General features: G+C 44.4%; 1 protein-coding gene across 1 annotated transcript; it reads left to right on the top strand.

Moving 5' to 3' along the window:
• The first annotated feature begins 1,116 nt into the window (after window positions 1–1,116).
• On the top strand, window positions 1,117–19,593 carry EBAG9 (estrogen receptor binding site associated antigen 9). Its single transcript, XM_069959854.1, has 8 exons — window positions 1,117–1,279; window positions 2,837–2,905; window positions 4,260–4,358; window positions 8,559–8,637; window positions 9,331–9,480; window positions 13,973–14,077; window positions 14,383–14,474; window positions 19,151–19,593. Exons 3-8 carry the CDS (start codon window positions 4,276–4,278, stop codon window positions 19,269–19,271), a joined length of 630 nt encoding a protein of 209 aa, XP_069815955.1. The 5' UTR covers window positions 1,117–1,279; window positions 2,837–2,905; window positions 4,260–4,275; the 3' UTR covers window positions 19,272–19,593.
• Window positions 19,594–26,883: the final 7,290 nt, after the last annotated feature.

Here is a 26,883-nt window from a genome sequence, read left to right as displayed (position 1 = left end):
CGTGTGAACATGGCCTAAAGCAGGGATGGGAAACCTTCGCCCCTCCAGCTGTTGCAAAACTACAATTCCCATCATGCCTGGGCAGCCGAAGCTTTAGCTTCGGCTGCCCAGGCATGATGGGAATTGTAGTTTTGCAACAGCTGGAGGGACGAAGGTTCCCCATCCCTGGCCTAAGTATCACCAGGGGCAGAAGAGACACCTTTTAACCAAAAACCTACGTTTGAATAAAATTTTCTAATTTTCTACCATTTTCACCAGGCAGTAAAATACTCTCTGTGTCAGTACAACTATAGCCTAATCCTGTTTAGTGTGTTGTTACTAGAGATGAGCGCATTGCGAGCACGCTCAAATACGATCATTTGGCATTTGGTTACCAGTGGTGGAAGAAGATGGATGCAGCCCAAGGGAGTCCTTGGAAACACATATATGGCCTATGGCTCTTTCCGGGTATTGCAGGAACCCCTAGGGCTGCATCAAACTTCTTCCCCCACCCGTATTCACATTTTGAACGATCGGACTTGAGCATGCTCGGGGTGCACTCATCTCTAGTTTTTACAACTTAAAGGGGTATTCCTATCTCATATTCATAGATATGTATTTAAAAAAAATGTAATCTTTAGAACAAAAAAAATTGCTGACGGTGACCGCCTCTACGACTTTTTACAAGCTCTCACAATAAACTGTTTGAATTGTTTCCACACATCGACCAATCACAGCTCAGCTTTCATTTCTGAGTTACTGCTCTTTTTTACCTAAAAAAAAAATTATATATATATATATATATATATATATATATATATATATATATATATATATGATAATAAACATGGATAACCCCTTTAAGAAATTAAAGTTGAGCCGTAATTGGTTGCTATGGGCAACAAAGGCAGCCTTCGTTAGGCACTTATAGTGTGTCAGCATAGCCAAATAGTAAAAATTGGCTGTGCCCATAAAGGTTTATTCAAGCAAATAGCGTTAGTTTCCGCACGCAACATAGGAATGATGGGAAATGTAGTCTCTCAGCATGTAACCTTACTACAATTCCCAGAATGCGCCGCTCCGGTATCTAGCCACGTGACACGAGCACGCGGCGGCGTCGTGACGTTTGGGACGTGAGCTACGTCAGCGTCATCCTGGGCAGCTGCTGGGCAGAGTGGAGGAAGAGAGTGCTCGCCTGCTTACCTGTGTATGCCGGGACCTTGCCTCGCATGCTGCAGCCTGATGGGCGCTCCACACCCGGTGCCGGGCGCACGCTGACCTGGGGCTCCGTCCAATGCAGGTGCATGATGGGTAATGCGGGAGTAGTTATTATAATGCTGCGGTGGGGGGCAGCTCCTGTATAGCTCCCCTGTAGATGTCACCTCTAATGGAAGGATCCTATACAGAAGTATCCACCAGTCTGTGGGCGAAACTACAACTACCAGCATTCCCGGGCAGCAGAAGGATAGCGAGGCATGCTGGGAGTTGTAGTTCTGTAACAGCTGTGTTTCCTCGTGTAATGGATCACATGACCCCCTGGTTGTCATTGTGCTGTTTATCTGTTCCTGGTAAAGCTGGGTGTCTGCTGTAATACTGGTTGCGTTCACTGTACATCATGGTGTGCTGGGATCTGTAGTGCCACACATGACTATTATTATTATTATTATTATTATTGCAGCATAAGGTTAGGTTCTCTCCTGTGCAGATGTTATAGTGATTTAAAGAGACTTTCCCATACTCAAAACTTATGGCCTCTTCCTAGTATAGGTGTCTGATCACTGATCGGTGCGGATCTACGCAGGCACAATCTCCCCAAGCCGCAGCCCTAGTCAGAGTGCACGAGCCTGACAGATAGCAGAGCGTGGTGACGGTCACATGGTGTTTGAATGGAGCGACCGCGAACATCCGTGGACACCTGACACGTCTCTAGGACTTAAAAAAGTCTAGCAGCTTTCTTCTAAAAACATTGCCACGCTTATCCTCAGGTTGTGTGCGGCATTACAGGTCAGTCTCATTAACTTTAATGGAACTGAGCTACAAAACCACATCCAAACCGAGGACGGGAATGGTGACATAGAAAGACATAGAAAGCCTATGGAGCCAGTTTCCGGTGAGCGTGTGACTTCTGGGAGAACGAGTGCTGACCTGTGCGCTTCCCCCTGTCGTCCGTGGGGGGGACTCAGCACCCGGACCGCCTCATCTCTCTATAACGTGAAAAGTTATGGTGTGTTTACACAGACAGATTTTGGAAGCCAAAGCCAGGAACAGGCTATAAACAGGGAAGAGGTGATAAAGACTGAGATTTTTCATCTTTTCATATCCATTTCTGGCTTTGGCTTCCAAAATTTGTCAGATAAATACTCTCTCTGTAAACGCACCATTGCACTCTAAGGTGCTGTTTACATAGCTGCTTTCTTCCAGAGACAGCACCACTCATGTCGTCGTTTTTGTGCTGTATTGGAGCTCAGTCCCGTTGGAGTGAAGTTGTAATACCACACACAACCAGAGGACGGTGTGGTGCTGTTTTCTTACTTTGGGATAACCCCTTCAAATAGTATTGCTGACCCTTATTAGAGCATCTTTCTGCACCTTATTTTAGTCAGTTTCTTATATAATATATACAAAAGGGGGGATTTATCAAACATGGTGTAAAGTGAATCTGGCTCAGTTGCCCCTAGCAACCAATCAGATTCCACCTTTCATTTTCCAAAGAGTCTGTGACGAATGAAAGGTGGAATCTGATTGGTTGCTAGGGGCAACTGAGCCTGTTTCACTTTACTCCATGTTTGATAATCTCCCGCAATATATATGTGTGTGTGTATATGTATGGTTATTTGATGTTTTCCTTTATTTCCAGTGACACCGCTCTGGTATCTACAATCTGCTCAGTTCTTTGAATGAAGCTGAAAGGAGCCGCAGCTCATAGGTAGGTCACCAGCAGGGGGACATGGCTGACCATAGGATACAGGCATAGGACGTGTATTAGTCCTGCAGCCACTGTCTTGGGTCTAGGCCTGAGGACGCCTGGTACATCGCTCACTACACTGGACACAATGGCTTTTTCTGTATAAGTGGGGGAGGGGGTTACATGAACAATGCTCCACACTGCTGTCTGAGCAGATATTATATTACACAGACTTGTATGTATAAAGAATTAGTAAGAATGTAGACTGCGGCACTCGCTTCCAATCCACTACTCTTTATTATGCTGTACACATTACAATGGTGCACAAAGAAAACAAGGCAACGACCGTTTCACGCTTAATCGCGCTTCAGGCTGTGACGAAGCGCGATTAAGCGTGAAACGATCGTTGCCTTGTTATCTTTGTGCACCATTGTAATGTGTATGGCATAATAAAGAGAAGTGGATTGGAAGCGAGTGCCGCAGTCTACATTCTTACTAATTCTTTATGGAATCTATCACCTGTTGTTGCTGAGCACCGCGGTGTGCAGGTGAGCCGACTCCATTGAGCTACAGAAAGGTGGGGGGATAGTGCCGTAGCTCCATTGTTTCTATAAAAGACTTGTATGTATAACCCTACAATCTGGTGTCCGAGGTGAATACAATTTATTTTGTTCAGTATCGGTTTCCATTTGCTGGGATGTATAGGTCAGAATACAAGGGCCCTTTATGTGTGGGTCTGAGTAATGGCTTCTCTCTTCCCAATGCTTTCCATTGTGTTCACCTCAGCTCAGAGGTCAAAGGATGTGTAAGATAAAAGCAGAAAGGATCAGCCCCCGGACTGTGGGGTTATTACACCATGTGGAGTGCGACCAATAACCTATATCCCTGAGGAATTGATATGTTATCAATATATACAGAAGTGTCACTGCTTCCTTCTCCTGACTTGTTGGGTGCTGTACAGTAAAGTATTCGTTTCATATAGAATGAAAGTTTGACATTAGTGATGTTGGAGAGTTGTTCACAATAGCTATTGACCCCCCCCCCCCCCCCCCCCCCCCCCCCCCCCCCCCCCCCCCCCCCCCCCCCCCCCCCCCCCCCCCCCCCCCCCCCCCCCCCCGTCCCTGAGCTCACCTGTGGCCGAACACACTGTGCCCCCTCCCCTCCGCAGCTCACCCAAGCCACACACTGTGCCCCCCGGCGCTCACCTGTGGCCCCCTGTAAAATATCAACCACAATAGCAGGGATGGGGATCCTGTTGCCCTCCATCTGTTGACAAACTACAATTCTCACCATGTCTGGACAGCCAAAGCAGTTGTGTACTGTGCTGTGTTTCATGTACTGGTCTATAATCTATCTTTCTGTGCTTTCCTTATAGGTGAAGAGCTCTCGGAATGGCCGTCACTCAGTTCCGTCTCTTTAAGATTTGCACTTGCCTCGCTTCCATTCTCACCTTCTTCAAGAGATTAATATGCAGGTACAACCTATAAAGCCTATGAACTGTGATTTAAGGGGTTATCCAGCGCAGCAAAAACGTGGCCTCTTGTCTCCAGTTCAGGTGCGGTTTGCAATTAAGCTCCATTTACTTCAATGGAACTGAGTTCCAAACCCCACCCAATCTGAAGACAAGCGAGGGGGAAAGTGGCCATGTTTTTGTAGCGCTGGATAATCCCTATCAGCATGATTGTGCTGATATGGTTCCCAGTAGCAGAGTATAGGTCTACTGCGCAGCTCCTGGAGCTTACCCAACGTGGCTGCAGCAGTAGCTTTTCAAAGATGAAAAAGATGTTTAATTATGCCAGAAGAGGGCGGCCACTAGTCATCTGGTCGAGATCACTAATGGATCTCTTTGCCTGCTATGGTCCTTTTACAAGGAACGATTATCGTTCGAATTTTCACGATAACAATCGCATTTGAGCGATAATCGGCTTGTGTAATCACAGCGAACGATTAAGTGATGAGCGAGCAATCTTTCATCTGAAATCGATGTTGGTCGTTCAATTAACCCTTTAAGGTCAAAGCCTATTTTCGTTTTTGCGCTTTTGCTTATTCCATTTTAAGTTTAAAAGTCCATAGCGCTTGCATTTTTTCACCTAGAGACGTATATGAGCGCTTATTTTTTGCGAAACCAATTGTACTTTGCAATTACAGGCATTATTTTTCCATAACATATGCTGCGAAACCGGAAAAAAATCATTTGCGCTGTCAAATTGAAAAAAAAACGAATTTGTTTTGATTTCGGGGAGTTTTGCATTTACGCCGTCCGTCCTATGGTAAAACTGACTTGTTATGCATGTTCCTCAAGTCGTTACGATTACTATGATCTATAACATGTATAACTTATATTGTATCTGATGGCCTGTAAAAAATTCAAACCGTTGTTAACAAATATACGTTCCTTAAAATCTCTCCATTCCCAGGCTTATAGCGCTTTTATCCTTTGGTCTATGGGGCTGTGTGAGGTGTCAGTTTTTGCGCCATGATGTGTTCTTTCTATCGGTACCTTGATTGCGCATATACGACTTTTTGATCGTTTTTTATTAAATTTTTTCTGGATTTGATGCGACCAAAAATGCGCAATTTTGCACTTTGGAATTTTTTGGCGCTGACGCCATTTACCGTGCGAGATCAGGAATGTGATTAATTAATAGTTCGGGCGATTACGCGCGCGGCGATACTAAATATGTTTATTTATTTATTAATTTATATTTATAAAATGGGAAGAGGGGATTTTTTATTAATAAAAACACTTTTTTACTTTTTTTTTACTGTAACTAGAAGCCCCCCTGGGGGACTTGTATATAGACAGCACTGATCTCTCATAGAGATCAATGCTGTGTATATACACAGCAAAGATCGATTAGATCGGTCATAGATTACTATGGCCTGCTGCAGGCCATAGCAATCTATTGCCGAGCCGGGATCAGAGTCATTCCGACGCTGAGGCCCGGCACGGCCAGAAGAACGGATCTCCCCCCCGCGATCGCATCGCGGGGGGGAGATCCGTCCCACTAGACACCAGGGACGTGAGGTCTGAAGCCTCTGAGGCTTAATTAGCCGGCGCGGCAACGGGACCCACGCCGGCTAATAGAGGCACTGTCCGGCTGCACGTGTCAGCCGGGATCAGCGCCGTTCAGAGCGGGGTCCCGGCGGGACCCCGCTCTGAACACCCCGAGCGGCACCATGACGTATCAGATACGTCATGGGTCGCTAAGGGGTTAAAGTTAGCAGATCGCTTCGTCTAAACAGTCTTTCACCAATGTGTGAGATAGGCTTAAGCAATCTTAAAACGATCGCAATAACTATTTTTTCAAACGATATATCGTTCCATCTAAACGCTGATAGTTATAAAAAACACATTGTTACTTTGAAATCGTTAATCGTTCAATTGGGCGAATTATCACACCGTGTAAAAGGACTATTATTCATCCCTGCACTGTGCGCTGACAGGCAGATAGCAGTGACTAGTCTCAGGCAGCTCCCTGCCCAGATGACTAGTTGCCGCCCCTCTCCCGGCCTTCATAAAGCTACTGCTGCAGCCGCGGCTGGTATATGCCCCGCGAGCTGTACAGTAGATCTATTCTCTGCTGCTAGGAACTATATTCGCAGAATCGCGCTGATTGGTTTTCTTTAAGATTTACTTTTGCCCATTGGTGACTGAAATAATACTTTACACCTTGACCTGATCCTGCTCCCACAGTGTCAGGGCCGCTCTTGTATCAGGTAGAGGGGGGGTTCAGCCTCAGTTTATAGTTGGGATGGAAATGTGGAGCATTTCACTAAACTTCTCAATGTTAAAATATATTGTATAGAAGGATGCATCCCTACATGTTGAGGCAGAAAACTTGGTGATAAGTCATATTTATCACCGGAGAAGTCTGGTGAAAATTTTTATTAAAGTATTGTATATCCCCCCCAAAAGTTATACAAATTACCAACATACACTTATTATGGGAAATGCACATAAAGTGCTTTTTTTCCCTGCACTTACTACTGCATCAAGGCTTCACTTCCTGGATAACATGGTGATGTCACTTCCTGGATAACATGGTGATGTCACTTCCTAGATAACATGGTGATGTCACGACCAGACTCCCAGAGCTGTGCGAGCTGTGGCTGTTGGAGAGGATGATGGCCATCATCCTCTCCAGCAGCCACAGCCCGCACAGCTCTGGGAGTCTGGTCGTGACATCACCATGTTATCCAGGAAGTGACATCACCATGTTATCCAGGAAGTGACATCACCATGTTATCCAGGAAGTGGAAGCCTTGATGCAGTAGTAAGTGCAGGGAAAAAAACTCTTTATAAGCATTTCCTGTATATTGGTGATTTGTATAACTTTTGGGGGCAATACAGTACTTTAATAAAATTTTTCACCGGACTTCACCTTTAATAAAGGGGGGCTTGATACTGGGAATAAGGGGACACATTGTTCATTGGGCTCTGCAGACCCCTCACTTTTTCCTTTGCACAGCAATGCTGCCGAGCAGGTAAGTTTCATAGCGGTACAGTGTCTTGTTAGTAACCACCTCTATAACCTTGAATAAACAGCCATTGTACAGAGCTGCTCCTGTTTCAGGGGACTCGTATACACAGTGGAGTCACAGTATTATGACTACTTCCTACTTGGATGTTGGCAGCACATGGCTCATGAAGGAAGTCAGGCGTGCTCAGCTGGTTTGGTGCGTATGGTAGGTGCCTTAGGCTGCACACACTCATCCCTCATTGTTTTCAGTTTATGAGTGTTTGGCTTTGAGGCCAGAAATCGCAGTATTTATGAAACCGGATGTGTGTATAACTGTGTTCTCAAGTGCGTACGGGGCTCTGAAACAGACAGGTGGACGCTGCACCTCTACCAACACAGTTGTGTCATCAGAAATGGTTTAAGTTTTTGGAATTGGACCTTTGCTGATTGTTAAAGTCTTCTCCGATGAGTTCTCTGCTTCAGTAGACGGCTGGACATGGACGCCAGTCGAGAAGCTTCAGAGAACAAGCACCCTGCAGCCATTGTTGGAGAAGGAGTTGGTGGTGGCGGTGTCATGGCCTGGGGAATGTTCTCTGGGCCATGTGGAGGCGCCCTCAGCTGATCTGGGTACAAATCTATCCTTGCAGATCACATACACCCCTACATGCTGATTACGGATGGGATCTTCCAGCAAGACGATGCAACGTTGGTCAGAAAGACATGAGCAAGACTTACCAGTACTCTCCAGGCTCAAACTCAATTGAGGATTCGTACAACCTCCTGGATAGTTGTCCGCTTTATGGATCCTCCTCCATGTACCATCCAGCAGCTGTGGGATGCAGTCATCACGACCACAGATACCTATGACACCTACCAGGACCTTAGTCTCTCCCGGTCCATCTAGCTGCTGTCCAGGCTACACATGGCGGCTGCTCTGGATATTAGCTGCTGGTCATAATAATGGGACTCCACTGTGTATTATATGGTAACACATTTATGTGAGTAATTGCTTTTCCAGGGGAATATATATATATGTATAATATATATTGCTACCTGCAGCTTCTCCTGGTGATACCGCCAAGGTTTTTAGCTGCCAGGCACATGACTGGTGATGGCTGGGCCATCAATAATAATCATACTTCCCATTTATTACATGCTTGTGTGTACAGGCACATAAACATATTTACTTACCTGTATGTGTTTTGTTACAGGTCCGGACGTGGTAGAAAGTTAAGCGGTGACCAGATCACTTTGCCAACAACTGTAGACTATTCCTCTGTCCCTAAGCAGGTCAGTCAGCGGTCCGGTGTATCACTTTTATTTGTAACCTATTCATCCTTTTAACCACAGCGAGTTACTGGAGTGACGTCTCTTGCTTATTGTTTCCTGGTATATACTTATTTAGCCTACAATGACCCATTTAATTTGTACAGATCTGTGATAACCACCAGGTGGCAGATCTGAGTCATTTTTTTATTTTTATAAAGCCTGATGCTATTTCTACTTCTTGATGCTTTACTTTTACATTACTGGACACTACTGTTTGTATTATAAAAAAATATACATTTACTTTCTGTATCAATTCCTCATGGTTTTCAGGATCTCTGCTTGCTTCCCTCGAGGAGGATCTTTGATTTACTATATATCAGTAAATCATTCCTGGTCATGTGACGGACACACTCTGTGCACAGGGTGCGGCAGGGCACAGTACTAAAGACTGCACCTGTGTGATCATCAGATGAGCCGGATTTTCATCTTCTGTTCTCACTAGAGTCATGGCTTCCTCTTGTACAGGATATATGACAACCCCCCCCATATTGATCTGTTACAAGTCCCTCAGGTTCTATCCCTCTCCCCCTGGATACAATTGTATAATCTGTTCTTACGTTAGGATCTTCTAGGTGTGACCAGACCCTGAATGGTGCTGGATGTTTGTCCTAGGTATAGGTAGAGTACCTGCTAACTCTTGTGTCTGTCCACCAGGTGGAGGAGTGGAGTTCATGGGATGATGAGGTCCCCACAAGTGTGAAGATCGAGGGTGGAAACGGGACTCTGGCCACACAAAACTCATTGGACCCAGAAGAACCCGACTACTTCAAAGACATGACGCCAACCATCAGAAAAACACAGAAGGTGAGTGCATACGCTAAAGTGTGATCTATTCACCGACCCCTGCTTCCCACTTAGCCTTATAACTCTCCTTTACTCATAGGCAAATACCACAGTGAACACAGCAATAGCAGAATGTGTGTACACTGACATGATTCTACTTTATTGTTAGACATCTAGATTGTCTTTACATCATTGTCACAGTCTCCTAATGCATTATACAGTGGTGCCTTGGATTACGAGCATAATTCCTTCCGGGACTGCGCTTGTGATCCAAATCACTGTTAAACCAAAGCAAATTTTCCCATAAGAAATCATTGGAATGTAGACAATTGGTTCCACACCCCAAAAATTTTTTTTTTTTAATTTCTGATTAACATGTAGAATAAATAAAACAATGAGAAACAGCTGAATATGTGATATTATAAGTTACTGTACAGTATAGCAATCAGCATGTGGAGTATATTGTATAGTAACTGCATAAACCTGAAAAAACAGCAGCAGTTTGTAGATACAGAATGGAGATGCCCATAATGCAGTAGCGTAGTACAACAGGCTAGAATAGAGAAGCAGTGGGGAGGGTGTGTGTGTGTTCAGCATGGACCAATCAGGAAGTGAAAATCACAGAGCTGTGCAGAAGGACAGTGACTTTTCTATACAGCAATGTGAATGGCTGAGTGTAAGTGCAGGCACGTTATAGCCGGAATGGAGAGGATAGGAAACGTAAGGACTAACAGACTGCAGGGAGTAGAAGGAATGAGCAAAAGTGGATCTGCTATGATTTGGAAGGTGAGGGAGCTGGGTCAGGGTACAGAGCTGTAGACCCCACTATGCAGACCATGCCCCTCCCCCACTCCCTCTCCCATCCAGTACAGGAAGCTCTTAAACCAAAGCAATGCTCTTAATCCAAGTTACAATTTTGAAAAACTGTGAGCTCTTCTTTCAAAACGCTCTTAATCCAAGTTACTCTTAAACCAAGGTACCACTGTATATGGGTCTACAGGTGATCTTATTGCATTTTACAGCAATGGTGGTTCAGGTTTATGCACTTACTACAGGGTGGTTTGGTGCTCTCCCCACTAGGGGGCACCCCTTTTCAATGGGCTTCCTTCTCTGGAGAGAGGGATATCTGGCTATTCCCGTGCTTTGAGACTCGTAACTGAGGCTCCACGGCCCCTTTTTTTGCATATTCAAATTTTGTATGGGACAATCAATGGAGACTTGTAAATGAGTACTCCATTGGAATTTTTCACTATTCTCCCTGAGTTCAGTGATTGTTGTGTTTTGTTGGTCTATTTATCATTGCCCCAGAAGCCAGAATCCTGCTCCACACTGACGAGGGGCAAATACCCCGAAACTGCAGTCTGTGGATGGATGCCTAGCCTTGGTAACCCTTGTCTTATGTCGTTATACTCGCCACAGAGTTAGACTTTGACTCACAGGGGCCACCCTGGTGTTTCCCTATTTAGGTCCCAAAGCTCGCAACAGAGTGAGGACCTGAGGGACTACGTATCAGGGTGGCTTGGTGCTCTCCCCACTAGGAGGCACCCCTTGGCAATGGGCTTTCTTCTCTGGAGAGAGGGATATCTGGCTATTCCCGTGTTTTGAGACTCGTAACTGAGGCTCCACGGCCCCTTTTTTTGTATATACATGTACACAGCCTATATGATTCTCCTCAGCTGAGGAGCTTGTATCTGCTCTACTGCGCTACTGTGTGATGCAACTGTGGGGCACAGTCCTGGCACTCAGGCTCAATGATGCCCATTAAGCCTGCTATAGTTTTTCTGCCATGAATTATAAGTAACCCATCATCCAGCAGACAGATAGGATGTCCGGCAGCCATGATCAGCTCCACTTACATGCGGAGGAATCTTTAGGGTACAAACACACACACTGTATACGCAGCAGATCTGCAGCAGATTTGATGCTGTGTTCAGTTATTGAGATCAAATCTGCTGCGTATTTGTTGCGTATTTGCTGCGTATCGCAGCAGTAAATACGCTGCGTATACGGTGTGTGTGTTTATACCCTTAAAGTGATGTTGTGTTAAATGAGTCTGTCATCCAATAACAGTGGGCGCATTGGTCTCTCTACACCCAGCTTAACCCTTTGAGGACCAGGCCCAAAATGACCCAGTGGACCGCGCAAATTTTGATCTTAGTGTTTCCGTTTTTCCCTCCTCCCCTTCTAAGAGCTCTAGCACTCTCAGATTTCTATCTACAAGCCATGTAAGTGCTTGTTTGTTACAGGAATAGTTGTACTTTGTAATGGCGTCATTCATTTTACCATAACATGTATGATGGAATTCCAAATATATTATTTAGGAAGATATAAATAGGTGAAATCGTAAGAAAGAATGCAATATGGTAACGTTTGGGGGGTTCCTGTGTCTACGTAATGCACTATATGGTAACAGCGACATTATACTATTATTCTATAGGTCAGTGCGAACACAACCATATGCAGGTTACACAGATTCTCTAATGTTATATATATATTTTTTTTATGAAATCCTTTTTTTTGGCAATTAAATATTAATAAAATGGGCCTATTGTGACGCTTATAACGGTTTTATTTTTTCACCTATGGGGCTGTATGTGGTGTCATTTTTTCCGCCATGATCTCTAGTTTTTATTAATACCATATTTGTGAAGATCGGACGTTTTGATCACTTTTTATTGATTTTTTTTAATATATAATGTAACATAAAATCGGTAATCTGCGCACTTTTTCCCCTCTTTTCGTGTACGCCGTTTACCGGTCGCAATGACGCTTGTTATATTTTAATAGATCGGACAATTACGCACGCTATGGTATATTATATGTTTATCTATTTATTCATTTTTATATGTTTTATTTATATAATGGGAAAGGGGGGTGATTTAGACTTTTATTGGGGGAGGGGCTTTGGGGTAGTGTAATAGTGTTTTGAACTTTTTTTTTTTTTACACATTTGAAGTCCCTTTGGGGGACTTGTACATACATTACTTTGATTTATACACTGATGAATGCTATGCCATAGGCATAGCATTGATCAGTGTTATCGGCGATCTGCTCATTGAGCCTGCCTGTGCAGGCTCAGTGCAGCAGATCGCCGATCGGACCGCATGGAGGCAGGTAAGAGACCTCCAGCAGTCCGTTTCAACGATCGGGACCCCCGCAGTCACACTGCGGGGGTCCCGATCGGTAAGTGACAGGGGACTCCCCCTGTCACTTACACTTAAACGCTGCGGTCGCGCCGCGATCGCGGCGTTTAAGGGGTTAATGACACGCGGCAGCGCGATCGCTGCAGCGTGTCATTACCGGTGAGGTCCCGGCTGCTCACTGCAGCCGGCCCCCACCTCCTATGAAGCGCGCTCCGCTCCGGAGCGCGCTTCATAGCGGGAATAACACCCATGACGTAAGGTTACGTCATGGGTCGTCTGGGGGTTAAAGAGTCACTGTCGTGAATTTTTTTTTTTTTTGCAGAAATCAATAGTCCAGGCGATTTTAAGAAACTCTGTAATTGGGTTTATTAGGCAAATGGGCCATATCTGCATTTAAGAAGCCTTTTCCCAGGTCCCCCCCTCCCTCCTCTTTTCCATTCACTGCAAAAAGTGCACTGCACTGCATCAGACACAACCCTGTCTGTTCTATAGAGAAGGGAGGAGGGAGTTAGCCGTCAGCAGAGAGCAGAGAACAAAGGATGGGTGTCAGCTGTATTCAGAGGTCAGAGAGGTCAGTGCTTACTGTCCGAGGAGATAGCGGGTGATGTTGCTGTAGATTAAGTCTTTGTTGTCCTATTTTGGTGTTTTATTTCCATCTCTCCATAGGAGAACAATGAAGACAGGGGGGAGAGCTTCAAACTGCTTTTTCATGATAAAAATCCATATTTCAGCTAATAAACCCAATTACAAAGTTTCTTAAAATCGCCTGGACTATTGATTTCTGCAAAAATAAATAAATTACTACAGTGACTCTTTAACAGCTGTAACTACTTTCTTTGTGGATCCTGTGATGAGTCAGTCAGAGGAGCTGCTGATGAAACACATAGCAACATACAGGGACTGCTATAGGGTCATATGAGGCAGAGCATCCTGCACTGGACAGCCAGGGATTTTTAGGATGCATCATTTGGGCTTTACCTTTTTATTTTTTATTTTAATATTAAATCAAAAATCGTTGAATTTGTTTTCTGATACAAAACTCCCAGAATCGTATATACAAATGTGAGACTGTAGTACTGAGCTCAGCCTTATTCACATGGACCACAATGTACAAATGTACAAATCAATCAGCTCTAAAAAGATTGATCTCTGCCACATCACCAGTAATTGGTTACTTTACCTTTACAGACTGGTTCAGGTTTGTTGTGCAGTTTCTGTCTCTGGCCAGCAGATGGCATTGTATACAAACTAATGCAGATCTGTGTAAATGTGATGGAGTAATGAACACGTTGGCCATGGTTCTGTCTTTCGTTGCTTTTCCACGAGCTGCGGTTTTTGATCTCCCCTCTCTTCCACGCTTTTGTTTCTAGATCATTGTTAAGAAAAGGGAGCCAATCAATTACATAGTCCCAGATGGGAGCCTAGGATTCTCCAGCAGACTGGCAGCTACTCAGGATCTTCCTTTTGTTCAATCTGTGAGTATTTAATGATATTACATAGTGACAAATCAGGCTTGTATTCCCTAGCATACTTATGAGGCCAAGCTCACATTTTATGTTGTGGTGTGGCGCAAAATACAGCGTTTGGCTATGTGCTCACACTCAGATTATTCGGTTGTGTTTGGGACGTCATCTGGCCCGCAACCCAAATCTTCTACTACCGTTGCGCTTTTTCACTCCTATTTCTCACGTTGTTCTACTGATTGGACAGGGTCTCAGCTCTCCTATTTAGAAAACGCACATATACATGATGTATATTTAACTTTTATGTACGTTTCTAGGCAGAATTGGGTGATTTAGAAACCTGGCAAGAAAATTCAAATGCTTGGGAGGAGGAGGACGATGCTGCCTGGCAGGCGGAAGAAGTTCTAAGGTAATGCCCTGATATATATATAATCCACTCAATCTCAAATAATTGTGAATGCCTAAAGTGTTACTGTCGTTTAAAGAAAAATTAGATGTGTCAAAAGTTATAATTTGTCTGTGCCTGGGTACTCAGACCCCCACCAATCTCTAGAATGAAGGTCTCAGATAAGCGCTTCTCTCTCTACTCACTGTAAGTGACAGATTCTATACAAAGTCTATGGAGCTTATGCAGGGAGAAGGAGGAAGTGCTTAGTTGCGCTCTTCTCCCTGCTCGGTTTAGTGACAATAGGGGTACTCGGGAGGGGGGGGGCTGAGGGAAACAACGTCCACTCACCTCCCCGGTTCCAGCGGCGGGTCTCGTATCGCGGCGCTCTGGTCCCCGGTGCCCGGCTGCTTCCTGCTGTCTGACACGGGCCCATGACGATGACAGAGGTGTGACAGAGCCAGTTAGTGACAGGTGGGATCTGAGGCCGGGGACCTGAGTACCATGATGCGGGACCCGCCGCTGGAACCGGGAAGGTGAGTGGACGGCATTTCCCAGGTCCCAGGAAAAAAAAATGCAGCAGAAACCTACAGGTGCAAGGGCTTACCGTATATACTCCTCACAGCGTGCACACGGCAAACGCCTGCTCTGTAGATAATAAAAAGTGAGGATCTAAGCAAACTATTTGATCAGAGTGTACCATGCCGCCACGTTAAGGTGTCCTCAGAGACATGGTCCCTACTCTAGCATTTTCACACTAGCAATGGCCTCTCCTGGCCCATTAATAAACCTACAACTGGGCAAATAGGAGCCAAGTGATCTCTTTTAGAGCACCCTTGGGACATGGGTGGAGTGCAGGCCAACAGGAGGTAGCCACCCCCCCCCCCCCCCCCACCCCCCCCCCCCCCCCCCCCACCCCCCCACACACACACACACACACCTTCAACAGAGAGTCATAGATGTGCTGCCAAATTTTCCCTTTTTTACCTCTCTAATGACGTGTCAAAAGTTCTTTTTAATGGGCTTCATTCCTTACTGATAATAGACCAATCAAAAAGGGTCTAAGTGATCTGTGGGGACAACTGGTAAAGGCCGTATTAGACGGCCCAAGCCTAGATCGGTACTTAGTTACACGGCTCGATCACACGGCCAAGGCTGCACTAACAATCACTGGATCATTTTTTTAACAGGTAAGAATTGAGTGATCATCCTACGAGTGAGGGTTTGTTCATTCGTCAGCTGACTGCTGTCCCTATTAAACAGGGCAGTATCTGACTAGTCGACCTGTGTAATAGGCTCTTGAGCGTTCTGTGTTTTTTTTCCCCCTAGTTAGTGGCTAGTCCCCGCCATTAACTAATGATACAATGTGTAAACTGGACAACCCCTTCCCTCCATTATGGATTGTAACCTGTATAGCAGCACATATGTGGCACATTCTAGTTGATACTGGAATTTAATTGAATATGTAAATGATATTTGACCTGTTTACAGACATCATGTTGTCTATGTGGATCATCGGGTGTTTCCTGATGTAAATAAAGGTGGTGACTTTTTGGACGGCTCTCATATGCTTTGGGTAACTCATCCTGTTCCAAGAAAACTCCACCATCCACCTGCAGCCGGGAGAAGCCTTTACCTGTCATGTTAGGTTAGGACTTTGCTTCCGCTTTACACATTTGGTAAATAATGGTCCGGTCGCACACAGATCAATGTTCAGTCTGTTAGCTCTCAGGTTTTCTCACTGCATCCCACTTTTATGTATAGTGTCTGTATAAAGCAGAATCTGTGTGGCATTGTGGGAGATCCAGTGCTTACAAAAGACATAGTATTAAAAAAAAAAAAAGAATACTTATCCTTATAACTCCCATGTGGTGCACAAGGACACTAGAGATGAGCGAACCGGGTTCGAGTCGATCCGAACCCGAACGTTCGGCATTTGATTAGCTGGGGCTGCTGAAGTTGGATAAAGCTCTAAGGTTGTCTGGAAAACATGGATACAGCCAATGACTATATCCATGTTTTCCACATAGCCTTAGGGCTTTATCCAACTTCAGCAGCCACCGCTAATCAAATGCCGAAAGTTCGGGTTCGGATGGACTCGAGCATGCTCCAGGGTCGCACATCTCTAAAGAACACACAACACTATATAGGCTCTTGGCTAATATTCCAGCAGAATCCTGCATACAGTTGTAGATAAGCCTGGAGTGTGACACCTGATACAACCTGTGATCGGAGCAGGAAGACAAACCTTATGATGAGTAAATATAAGCTGCTAAATTATGCAAACAGGTCTGCTTCATGGAGGCAGTCACCTGGCCGGTTATCCTTACAGAAGGGCGCTCACCTGCAGATCACACATTTTCCCTGCAGCAGCAGTAGTAGTAGTACCAGTAGTAGCAGTACCACCACTAGTAGTAGTAGTAGCAGCCCCCCACTGGGTTATTGAACAGACAACCGCTCTTTGAGTTTTGGATTTATAAAGAAGGGTGCATGGTATCCTGAAGAGGGGAACCTCCCTACACTGGTGCTCCCATATACAATTCACATGACTGCACACTACTAGTCAGCTAGGGATGTTCTATTTGGTGAGTTGAATCCATCAGAATCTATAGTGTATTTCGTTTTGGGTTTAAACTATGTATCCCTGTATAGGGCTTCATTACATGGTATATGCACATAGTAGTGTCAGTGTTTGCTGGGCCACCTGGTGCCCCATTAGCTTAACCACCTTCATCTAACCAGACATCTGACTAATGCGCAGCTTGGTTTCTGGCTATAAGTACATTCACCTTTTTAGTGACTGTTCAGATCTATTCTTCCACTTATCACTAGAACGTGGATCTCTGGATCCTTAACCAGCCACTTCTATAAGTGCTGCGGAATCTGTTGGCTCTATACAAATAAATATGTATTTATTAACAATAATTAATAATAATATACATGTGCAGCTATCACTTCATTCATTCTCTGCCTTGATGATACTGACGGCAGTCTCCCAGGCAGGATAATGATTCGGGAACCCCCTCATTACATAGACCTGGGTTCTAGAACCTAGACCTGCATTTTCTTTTTTTAAATATAATCTTTCTTTATAAAATTTTTCCATTAAAATAACAAGAGAAAACATACTAGCATTGAGACCGGAACTCCAATTCCTAAATTATAAAGTAAAGAGATACATTGGATTAAAAAAACAGATCTAACATATGCCATATCTAGTAACAAGCACATCAGGCACATCATCCAAGACCTGCATTTTCTAGAGTATGGCTTATCCTATGGAATATCATTGATAATCTTGCCCACCGCTCGTCAGGCTGTAAGATTTGTGGAATGTTCCTGAAACAGTCTTGTGGAATCCTACAAAACACATGGGTTGATCTACGTCTAAGCTATTCAGTTTTTTGATAGGTATTTTTGGATGGGGTCTAGCCAAGTGTCAGGGCTGAAAGGTCCAGCGAAATTGTTTTTATAAAAGTATTGTATTGCCCCCCAAAATTTATACAAATCCCCAATATACACTTTCTACGGGAAATGCTTATAAAGTGCTTTTTTCCCTGCACTTACTACTGCATCAAGGCTTCACTTCCTGGATAACATGGTGATGTCACTTCCTGGATAACATGGTGATGTCACTTCCTGGATAACATGGTGATGTCACTTCCTGGATAACAGTCCTTTAAAGGAGTTCTCTAACAAAATCATGTTATGCCCTTTCCTCAGTAAAGGGGATAACTGACCACAGGGGGTTGTTTGACTACTGGGTCCCTCCACAGTCTCAAGAATGGGGACCCCCCCTCCACCCATCCAGTATAGACTAGTGGTGTGAACACATGACCAGTGATGAACTGCTGTACTTGTCTGTCAATGATGGCTTCTATAGAGTGAATGGAGTCACAGTACGCATGTACGACCGCCACTCTGATCTCGGGGGTTACTCTGGTACCCATGCTTGAGGTTCTAGTGGTTGGACCTCTGCGACCAGCTAGTTATGTTCTATCCTGAGCATAGGGTATCACCTAATTTTTACAACCCCTCAAAATGTTCTCAATAAGGATTGAGTATCTAAAAAGAAGGGGGACAAGTCTGATCTTCTGGAACACCTAGAGAAGAATTCTATATCTCTCAGCTTGTATATTGTCCTGTCTCACAATTTAATATAAGTAAATTAAAGGGGTATTCTGCTGAGGTAAAATACATGTAGAATCATCCTGCCCCCATCTGGAGAATAACAATTCCTTCCATACTTCTAGTATTCCAGCTGCTTTCTACAGATACAGAAAACTATGTGTGAGCTGTTCTCTCGGCCTTTCAAGACAGCTCATGAACACCATCCCTGGCTGGCTGTCTCTGCATTCTGTAATGCTGGGTTAATCTGAGATCACATTGCTGGTTACCTCACTGTGATTATCCCTCCTGGCATTACAGAGTGCAAAGACAGCCAACCGTGAACGCTGTTTACTTAAGACCTTCTCAAGGAAGATCAGAGCGGAGGTTGAGTGAACAGCACACAGTTTTCAGTGTTTTCAGCAGAAAGCAGCAGGCTCAGAACGGGGAGAAGGAGACTGAAAGGCTAACAAGTATGGAATGAATTGTTAGTCTCCAGGAGTATATGTGAGGGGGGATTCCTTTCTATGTTAATAGTTTCTCTTCCATGATAATGTTTTTATGTCACATTAAATCTTAAATTCACTAAACAGGCAGCAGAAAATAGCCGAACGGGAGAAGCGAACTGCAGAGCAACAAAGGAAGAAGATGGAGAAAGAGGTGCAGCGGCAGCTGAAGAAGGAACCCAGCAAAATCGGGGTGAAATTATCCTAACAGTCGCCCCCCACCCCCTCCCCAGGCGCAGCTATCGCCCCTGATCTCACAAACACTTCTCCGCTTTCTACAATTGTCTCATTTGGATAATGACCTCACTGGCAGCAGCGTCACCGGGATCTATGGAAACTCTCATCCCTGTTTGTTTTTAAGACTATGGATTACAATACCAGATGATTTATCGCCTCCTCAGACTCTCGCATGGAACTTGTACGATTAAAGAAAATAAAGGTGTAAATAATTATTGGGGGGAAATCGACCGCTCTGTTATACTGTGTGACAAATGTAATTAATAAAAAGGATTTTAAGGAACTTTCTATAATGTGTTATGGTTGTGTAGCTGTGCAGGCTCCTTACATACTGATGTGCTATGGAGGGTACAGGCATATATTTCTTATGTCTTCCTAAAGGTAATTGGTTACAATCATTTCAAAGAACTCCTGGGATTCTTAATTTTTTTTTTTTTAAATCCCTTCATTTTACTCAACATGACTGTTTACCCCAACAACAGCTCTAGACTTGCCCACTAGGTGTCTCCCTCCTTTACAGTCTACTACCTGTAAGTGAAAATACAGGTAGCAAAAATACAATTCCCATCATGCCTGGACAGCCAAAGTTTTAGCTCTGGCTGTCCAGGCATGATGGGAGTTGTAGTTTTGTAATAGCTGGAGGTCCTGAGTTTGACACCCGTGATCTACACTGGTTATACAAACTAAAGGCTTCTCTCTGGAGATGAATGTAACTTGAGCACCGTCTAGACCAATTGTTCAACATTTGATTACCAGTGGCTGAAGAAGTTGGATGCAGCAGGGCTTATTCTAACCCTTTACTGGCTTTGCATGCCAAATTTTACTTTGAACTCGCATAGAACCTTACACAGTGCATCAGTAATCTCTTCTGTGACTCAGTCCCAATCACTGCAATCAACACAACCTTTGCAATTTTGAAAAAAAATGCATCCCTTTAAAGCCAGGGTAGGGAACATTGGCCCTCCAGCCGTCGCAAAAGTAGCTGTTACAAAACTACAACTCCCATCATTCCTGTACAGCCAAAGCTTTAGCTGTCCAGGAATGATGGGAGTTGTACTTTTGCGACGGTTGGAGGGCCAATGCTCTCCACTCCTGCTTTAAAGAGAATGTACCATCAGGCCTGGGCTGAAGCACTGGAGGCGGACCAAGTGGGAGGAAACCTCAGCCCCTCTATGATACAGCTCCATTAGAAGCAATTAGAAGCACTGGGGGTGGGTTGGCCCGCCTCCAGTGCTTCAGCCTGAGTCTGGTGGTACATTCCCTTTAAATGGATGCATTATTTTTTTTTCAGAATTGCAAAGGTTGTGTTGATTGCAGTGATTGGGACTGAGCCACAGAAGAGATTACTGACGCACTGTGTAAGGTTCTATGCGAGTTTGAAGTAAAATTTGGCATGCAACACCAGTAAAGGGTTAGAATAAGCCCTGCTACATCCAACTTCAGCCACTGGTAATCAAATGCTGAACAATTGGTCTAGACCAGGGATGTCAAACTCAGGCCCTCTAGCTCTAGCAAAACTACAAGTCACATCATGCCTGGACAGCCAAAGCTTTAGCTTTGGCTCTCCAGGCATGATGGGAATTGTAGTTTTAAAACAGCTGGAGGGCCTGAGTTTGACACGTCTGGTCTAGACCATTCTCAAGTTACATTAACCCTTTGAGGACCAGGCCCAAAATGACCCAGTGGACCGCGCAAATTTTGATCTTAGTGCTTTCGTTTTTCCCTCCTCCCCTTCTAAGAGCTCTAGCACTCTCAGTTTTCTATCTACAAGCCATGTAAGTCCTTGTTTTTTACAGGAATAGTTGTACTGTGTAATGGCGTCATTCATTTTACCATAACATGTATGATGGAATCCCAAATATATTATTTATGAAGATATAAATAGGTGAAATCGTAAGAAAGAATGCAATATGGTAATGTTTGGGGGGTTCCTGTGTCTACGTAATGCACTATATGGTAAAAGCGACATGATACTATTATTCTATAGGTCAGTCCGAACACAACCATATGCAGGTTACACAGATTCTCTAATGTTATATATATTTTTTTTTATGAAATCCTTTTTTTTTGGCAATTAAATATTAATAAAATGGGCCTATTGTGACGCTTATAACGGTTTTATTTTTTCACCTACGGGGCTGTATGGGGTGTCATTTTTTCCGCCATGATCTCTAGTTTTTATTAATACCATATTTGTGAAGATCGGACGTTTTGATCACTTTTTATTGATTTTTTTAAATATATAATGTAACATAAAATCGGTAATCTGCGCACTTTTTCCCCTCTTTTCGTGTACGCCGTTTACCGGTCGCAATGACGCTTGTTATATTTTAATAGATCGGACAATAACGCACGCTACGGTATATTATATGTTTATCTATTTATTCAGTTTTATATGTTTTATTTATATAATGGGAAAGGGGGGTGATTTAGACTTTTATTGGGGGAGGGGTTTTGGGGTAGTGTGTTAGTGTTTTGAACTTTTTTTTTTTACACATTTGAAGTCCCTTTGGGGGACTTGTACATACAGTACTTTGATTTATACACTGATGAATGCTATGCCATAGGCATAGCATTGATCAGTGTTATCGGCGATCTGCTCATTGAGCCTTCCTGTGCAGGCTCAGTGTAGCAGATCGCCGATCGGACCGCACGGAGGCAGGTAAGAGACCTCCGGCAGTCCGTTTCAACGATCGGGACCCCCGCAGTCACACTGCGGGGGTCCCGATCGGTAAGTGACAGGGGACTCCCCCTGTCACTTACACTTAAACGCCGCGTTTAAGGGGTTAGTGACACGCGGCAGCGCGATCGCTGCAGCGTGCCATTACCGGTGAGGTCCCGGCTGCTGATTGCAGCCGGCCCCCACCTGCTATGAAGCGCCAGAGATTTGTAATTCACTTCTATAAAAAAATCTTAAGTCTTCCAGTACTTATCAGCTGCTGTGTGTCCAGCAGGAAGTGGTGTTTTCTTTCCTGTCTGACCCAGTGCTCTTTGTTGCCTCCTCTGTCCATGTCAGGAACTGTCCAAAGCAGCAGCAAATCCCCATAGAAAACCTCCCCTGCTCTCCAGACTGGAAATAATACAACTTCCTGTTGGGCATACAGCAGCTGATAAGTACTGGAAGACTTAAGATTTTTTAATAGAAGTGAATTACAAATCTCTGGCACTTTATGGCACCAGTTGATTTGAAAGAATTTTTTTTTTGGTGGACTACCCCTTTAATCTCTAGAGAGAAGCCTTTAGCTTGTATGAACAGTGTAGATCACAGGTGTCAAACTCAGGACCTCCAGCTATTACAAAACTACAACTCCCATCATGCCTGGACAGCCAGCGAGCCAAGGTTCCCTAACCCTGCTTTAAAGGGATTTGTTCAGTTGATAAGACTGTAAAGTTTAAAGGGGTAGTGCACCAAAAAAAAATTTCTTTCAAATCAACTGCTACCATGAAGTGCCAGAGATTTGTAATTTACTTCTATTAAAAAAAAATCTCAAGCCTTCCAGAACTTATCAGCTGCTGTGTGTCCAGCAGGAAGTGGTGTTTTCTTTCCTGTCTGACACAGTGCTCTCTGTTGCCTCCTCTGTCCATGTCAGGAACTGTCCAGAGAAGGAGCGAATCCCCATAGAAAACTTCTCCTGCTCTCCAGACTGGAAATAATACCACTTCCTGCTGGGCATACAGCATCTGATAAGTACTGGAAGGCTTGAGATTTTTTAATAGAAGTAAATTACAAATCTCTGGCACTTCATGGCAGCAGTTGATTTGAAAGAAAATTTTTTTTGGTGCACTACCCCTTTAAGTCTACTTTCTCACGTTCTGTGATCCGCACGGAACATGGACATGGAATGCCTGTAACTGACTCAACCCCCCCCCCCCAAGGCAGCATCTATGATAAGATGGTGAGAGTGAAGTAACTGTACAGATATGTGCCTTGCTGTAATGAACGAGCCGCTTGCCGCTGTCATTACAGCGTGGCGCATATCTGTACAGTTCCCCCGCTCCCAGCATCTTATCACAGATGCTGCCCGGGCGGGGGGAGAAGTCCGTTACAGGCATTCCATGTCACTGTTCCGTGCGGAACATGGAACGTCTGAATGCAACCTTAGGGGTTATCTAGGCTTACAAAAACATGGCTGCTTTTTTTCCAAGAACACAGCACTTGTTCCAGTTTGAGCTTTGATTGACTGAGGTCTTGCTGCTAAGACCCCCACCGATCTCTAGATGTAGCCTATTCTTCTGACTATTGCTCAGTATGACCAATTTCTGGTGATGTGTTCATTATAAATCTCTATAAGCACTGAGACCCCAACTTTTTACATGATTGTGTCAATTAAATTACTGCAAGGCTTCAAAGGTGGGGTATCAAGGAAATAAATATATATATATATATATAATAAATTGCAGGCAGAGGGGGTGCAGGGACATAAGGAAAGTATACTTACCCATCCCCCTGCAGTGTCATATCCCATGCTGATAGATTGCCTCCTCAGCCAATCGTTGACTAAGACCGGATACTGCTGCAGTCACTGACTAGCTGAGTAGGCAATGAATCAGAGAAGCCGGGATGTACCAGGAAGCCAGAGGAAAAGGACATCCAGTGGCGGTGAGAGCAGTGCTACAAGGACAGGTAAGTATACTTTAATAAAAACTGGAAAAAAAAAAAAATCAGCAGGGGGCCCAGGAACATAATAGAGACTTATATTTCCTATAAAATCTCCACCACCATTCACTGCATTCAGGTATGTAAACAGTCAGTCTTAGGAGCTGTCATTCTGTATGGGGTTCTTGGTGCTCACCCCACATGTGGAGCAGAGACTGCAGACTCCAGTATATCTCTGTAGCGTCTGTGTTGGCCATTAGAAGAGGCCTGTGTGTGACAGGAGGTGTCTGGGAGTTGATAGAAACTTCTCAAAGTACAATTTGGATGGTGTGTATACAACTCAGACATGCTTGGCTGAGCCATGTATTATATGGTCACTAGCCAACATAATGGCTGACATGTTGTCAAGTCTAAGGACCCTTTCAGACGTCCGCAATATTGGGTCTGTACGGATGTACTGTGGACCAGATCTCAGTGCTCCCGACATGATTCCTTCTGATGTTGGGAGCTCTAAGAATGCGTTCACACCTACAGGATCCGCAGCAGATCTGATGCGGTGTTCAGTTATTTAAATGAAATCTGCGGATCCGCAGCAGAAAATCAGTGTGAACGTACCCTAAAACTATTTAAATCTCTGCGTTATTGTACTGACACAGCACATCAGCTCTTAGGGAAGAGCACGAAATTTGGTACAGATGTGCTTGAAGCACCATCCAAAGCCAAAACAAACTGCATGAGTCCGAATTTTATATGCAGTGGAGAGAGCAACAGTTTCTGAGGATTGACAAGCACTTCTTTGTTGATATTCTTTTCACCAGTCTTGAATGTCTCTCTAGCAGACCATTTTTTTTCCTTGTATAATGTGTACATATATCTATATAGAGCCATTTAGTTATACCTACTGGATATTCAGCATATCTTTCTGCACACTTCTATTATTTGGAAATGCTAAGTGTGAAAAAGATAATTATATACAATGTTATGTTATAACGGCAAGACTTTATTAGTAAACAGCGTTTTGCGGAAAAACTGGACATGACTGGAGGAAACGGATGTTATTTTTGGAATCAGAACTCCAAAATACATAGAGATCACATGTTATTTTGTTGTCAGCAAAATTGATGTATGCCAGCATTTTTTCCTGGGACGGGGGAAGAAGGTGGCTGAGGGAAACGACGTCCACTCACCTCCACGGTTCCAGCGGCGGGTCCCGCATTACAGCGCTCGGTCCCCGGCCACACTTTAGACAGTTGGTGGGCTTTGCTGACTATTGACAATACATGGTGGCCTCCCATTAAAGATCGGCCTGGTTAGATGTCAACCCTCTTCTTGGAGAGATTACCTGCCACCAGAATTATTGAGCTGCAGCTTACCTTTATGGCCACCTTTATTCCTGATGCATTTGAGGAAATACGATCTTTAAGAAATTTGCATAGTTTATAAATACAAATGTGGCCTATTGTGGTGTGGAGTTTCTTGCACCACTACAAATTTCTTAATCATTTTTATTCTAGTAGATTTTAGACTCTTCAATTTTTGTCTTCCTCAATTCCCACTACGGAATATGCAGCGGAATTTCAAGCAAAGGCTGTGCACCTGTTTCATACACTCAAAGATATTCTCAAACGAAATCCACATCAGACATGTCAATTCTTTGGGCGGATATTGTTTAATGGTGCGTTCACACCTACAGGATCTGCAGCTGATTTTCTGCAGCAGATTTCATTTAAATAACTGAACACATCAAATCAGCTGCAGATCCTGTAGGTGTGAACGCACCCTAAGAATATAATGGAGTCTAATGGGACTCTTCCACACGGCCTCCACTTGGAATTCTGTCACAAATTTCTTATTGGGAATATAACCTTAAAGGGAATTTGTCATCACCTGGGCTGGCCCGTGTTGTGTCGGTTACCTTTGTTTTGGCCATCGGTGCTGTAGATTTGACACTTTGTCACAGTCTTGCCCAACACATTGGATCAAAGACGAGAAGTGGAGAGGCGTTTGTGCCGCACTTCTCACACCTCACCACTACTTCCTCCTCCCTGTTTGTATGCATATTTTTTCCGGCCTGGCCTCATGCTTGCTTCCTTCTGACGTCATCTTCTGGCGCGCATGTGCCGTTGCTGCCAAGGGCCGCGCCCTAACTTCAGTTTGTGACTGCACCCTGGATCAGTCAGACCCATTCATTCCGGTGATGGGAATTGTGCATGAGCCGCAGTGCACCTGCACCACTCCTTCCCACTACAACACTGGTGCGATTTCGGCCACAGGAGCGGGTAGACCCAACTGATCCATGGCGGAGGCGCAAACGGTTAAGTCAGAGCACGCAGCCTTTGGCAGCCTCGGCGCATGTGCACCAGAAGATTCCATCAGAAGGAAGCAAAAAGGCCAGGCTAAAAGAAATATGCACTTAAAAAAGGAAGGAGGAAGTAGTGGTGAGGCGTGCCTACTCCCCTTTCACACTTGGATCCAATGTGTTGGGCAAGATTGTGACAAATCGACAGCACCGATGGCCAAAAGAAAAAAGGTAAAAAAGACAACGGGACACTCACCAACACTACACTGCCAGCCCCTCGGTATCAGCCCAGGTGCTGACAGATTCCGTTGCAGGATTGGACAATAAGCTTAACAAGAAAAACCCATTGAGCTCTGAATTTGCAGCTCCACAAGCAGGCATCTCAGAAAGATCAGGTCTAAGGCTAAGGATATATGATGATTACATCACTAATACAAGTAAATGGTGTTGCATTGTGACCCACAATGAAAATACATGATGGATAGAGGATGGCACTGCAAGGGCACGGATCTTGTGTTAGCGATTAAGGTGATGTGGTGGTTCTTGATTGCATACCTAGGACTTGCTGTGTAGACCTAGACACTCACAAAGCAATGCCAAAGGTCAGGGGAGGACAGAGGGAAATCTCCAGAAAGTACATCCACCCCCCCACCATCTATGAAGCACGAGTCACCATTCCAGAAAAGA

This window comes from Dendropsophus ebraccatus, chromosome 2, assembly GCF_027789765.1.
Source record: "Dendropsophus ebraccatus isolate aDenEbr1 chromosome 2, aDenEbr1.pat, whole genome shotgun sequence".
Taxonomy (NCBI): Eukaryota; Metazoa; Chordata; class Amphibia; order Anura; family Hylidae; genus Dendropsophus; species Dendropsophus ebraccatus.
The sequence above is the reverse complement of the archived record's forward strand: the minus strand, read 5'-3'. Positions and strand labels throughout refer to the sequence as shown.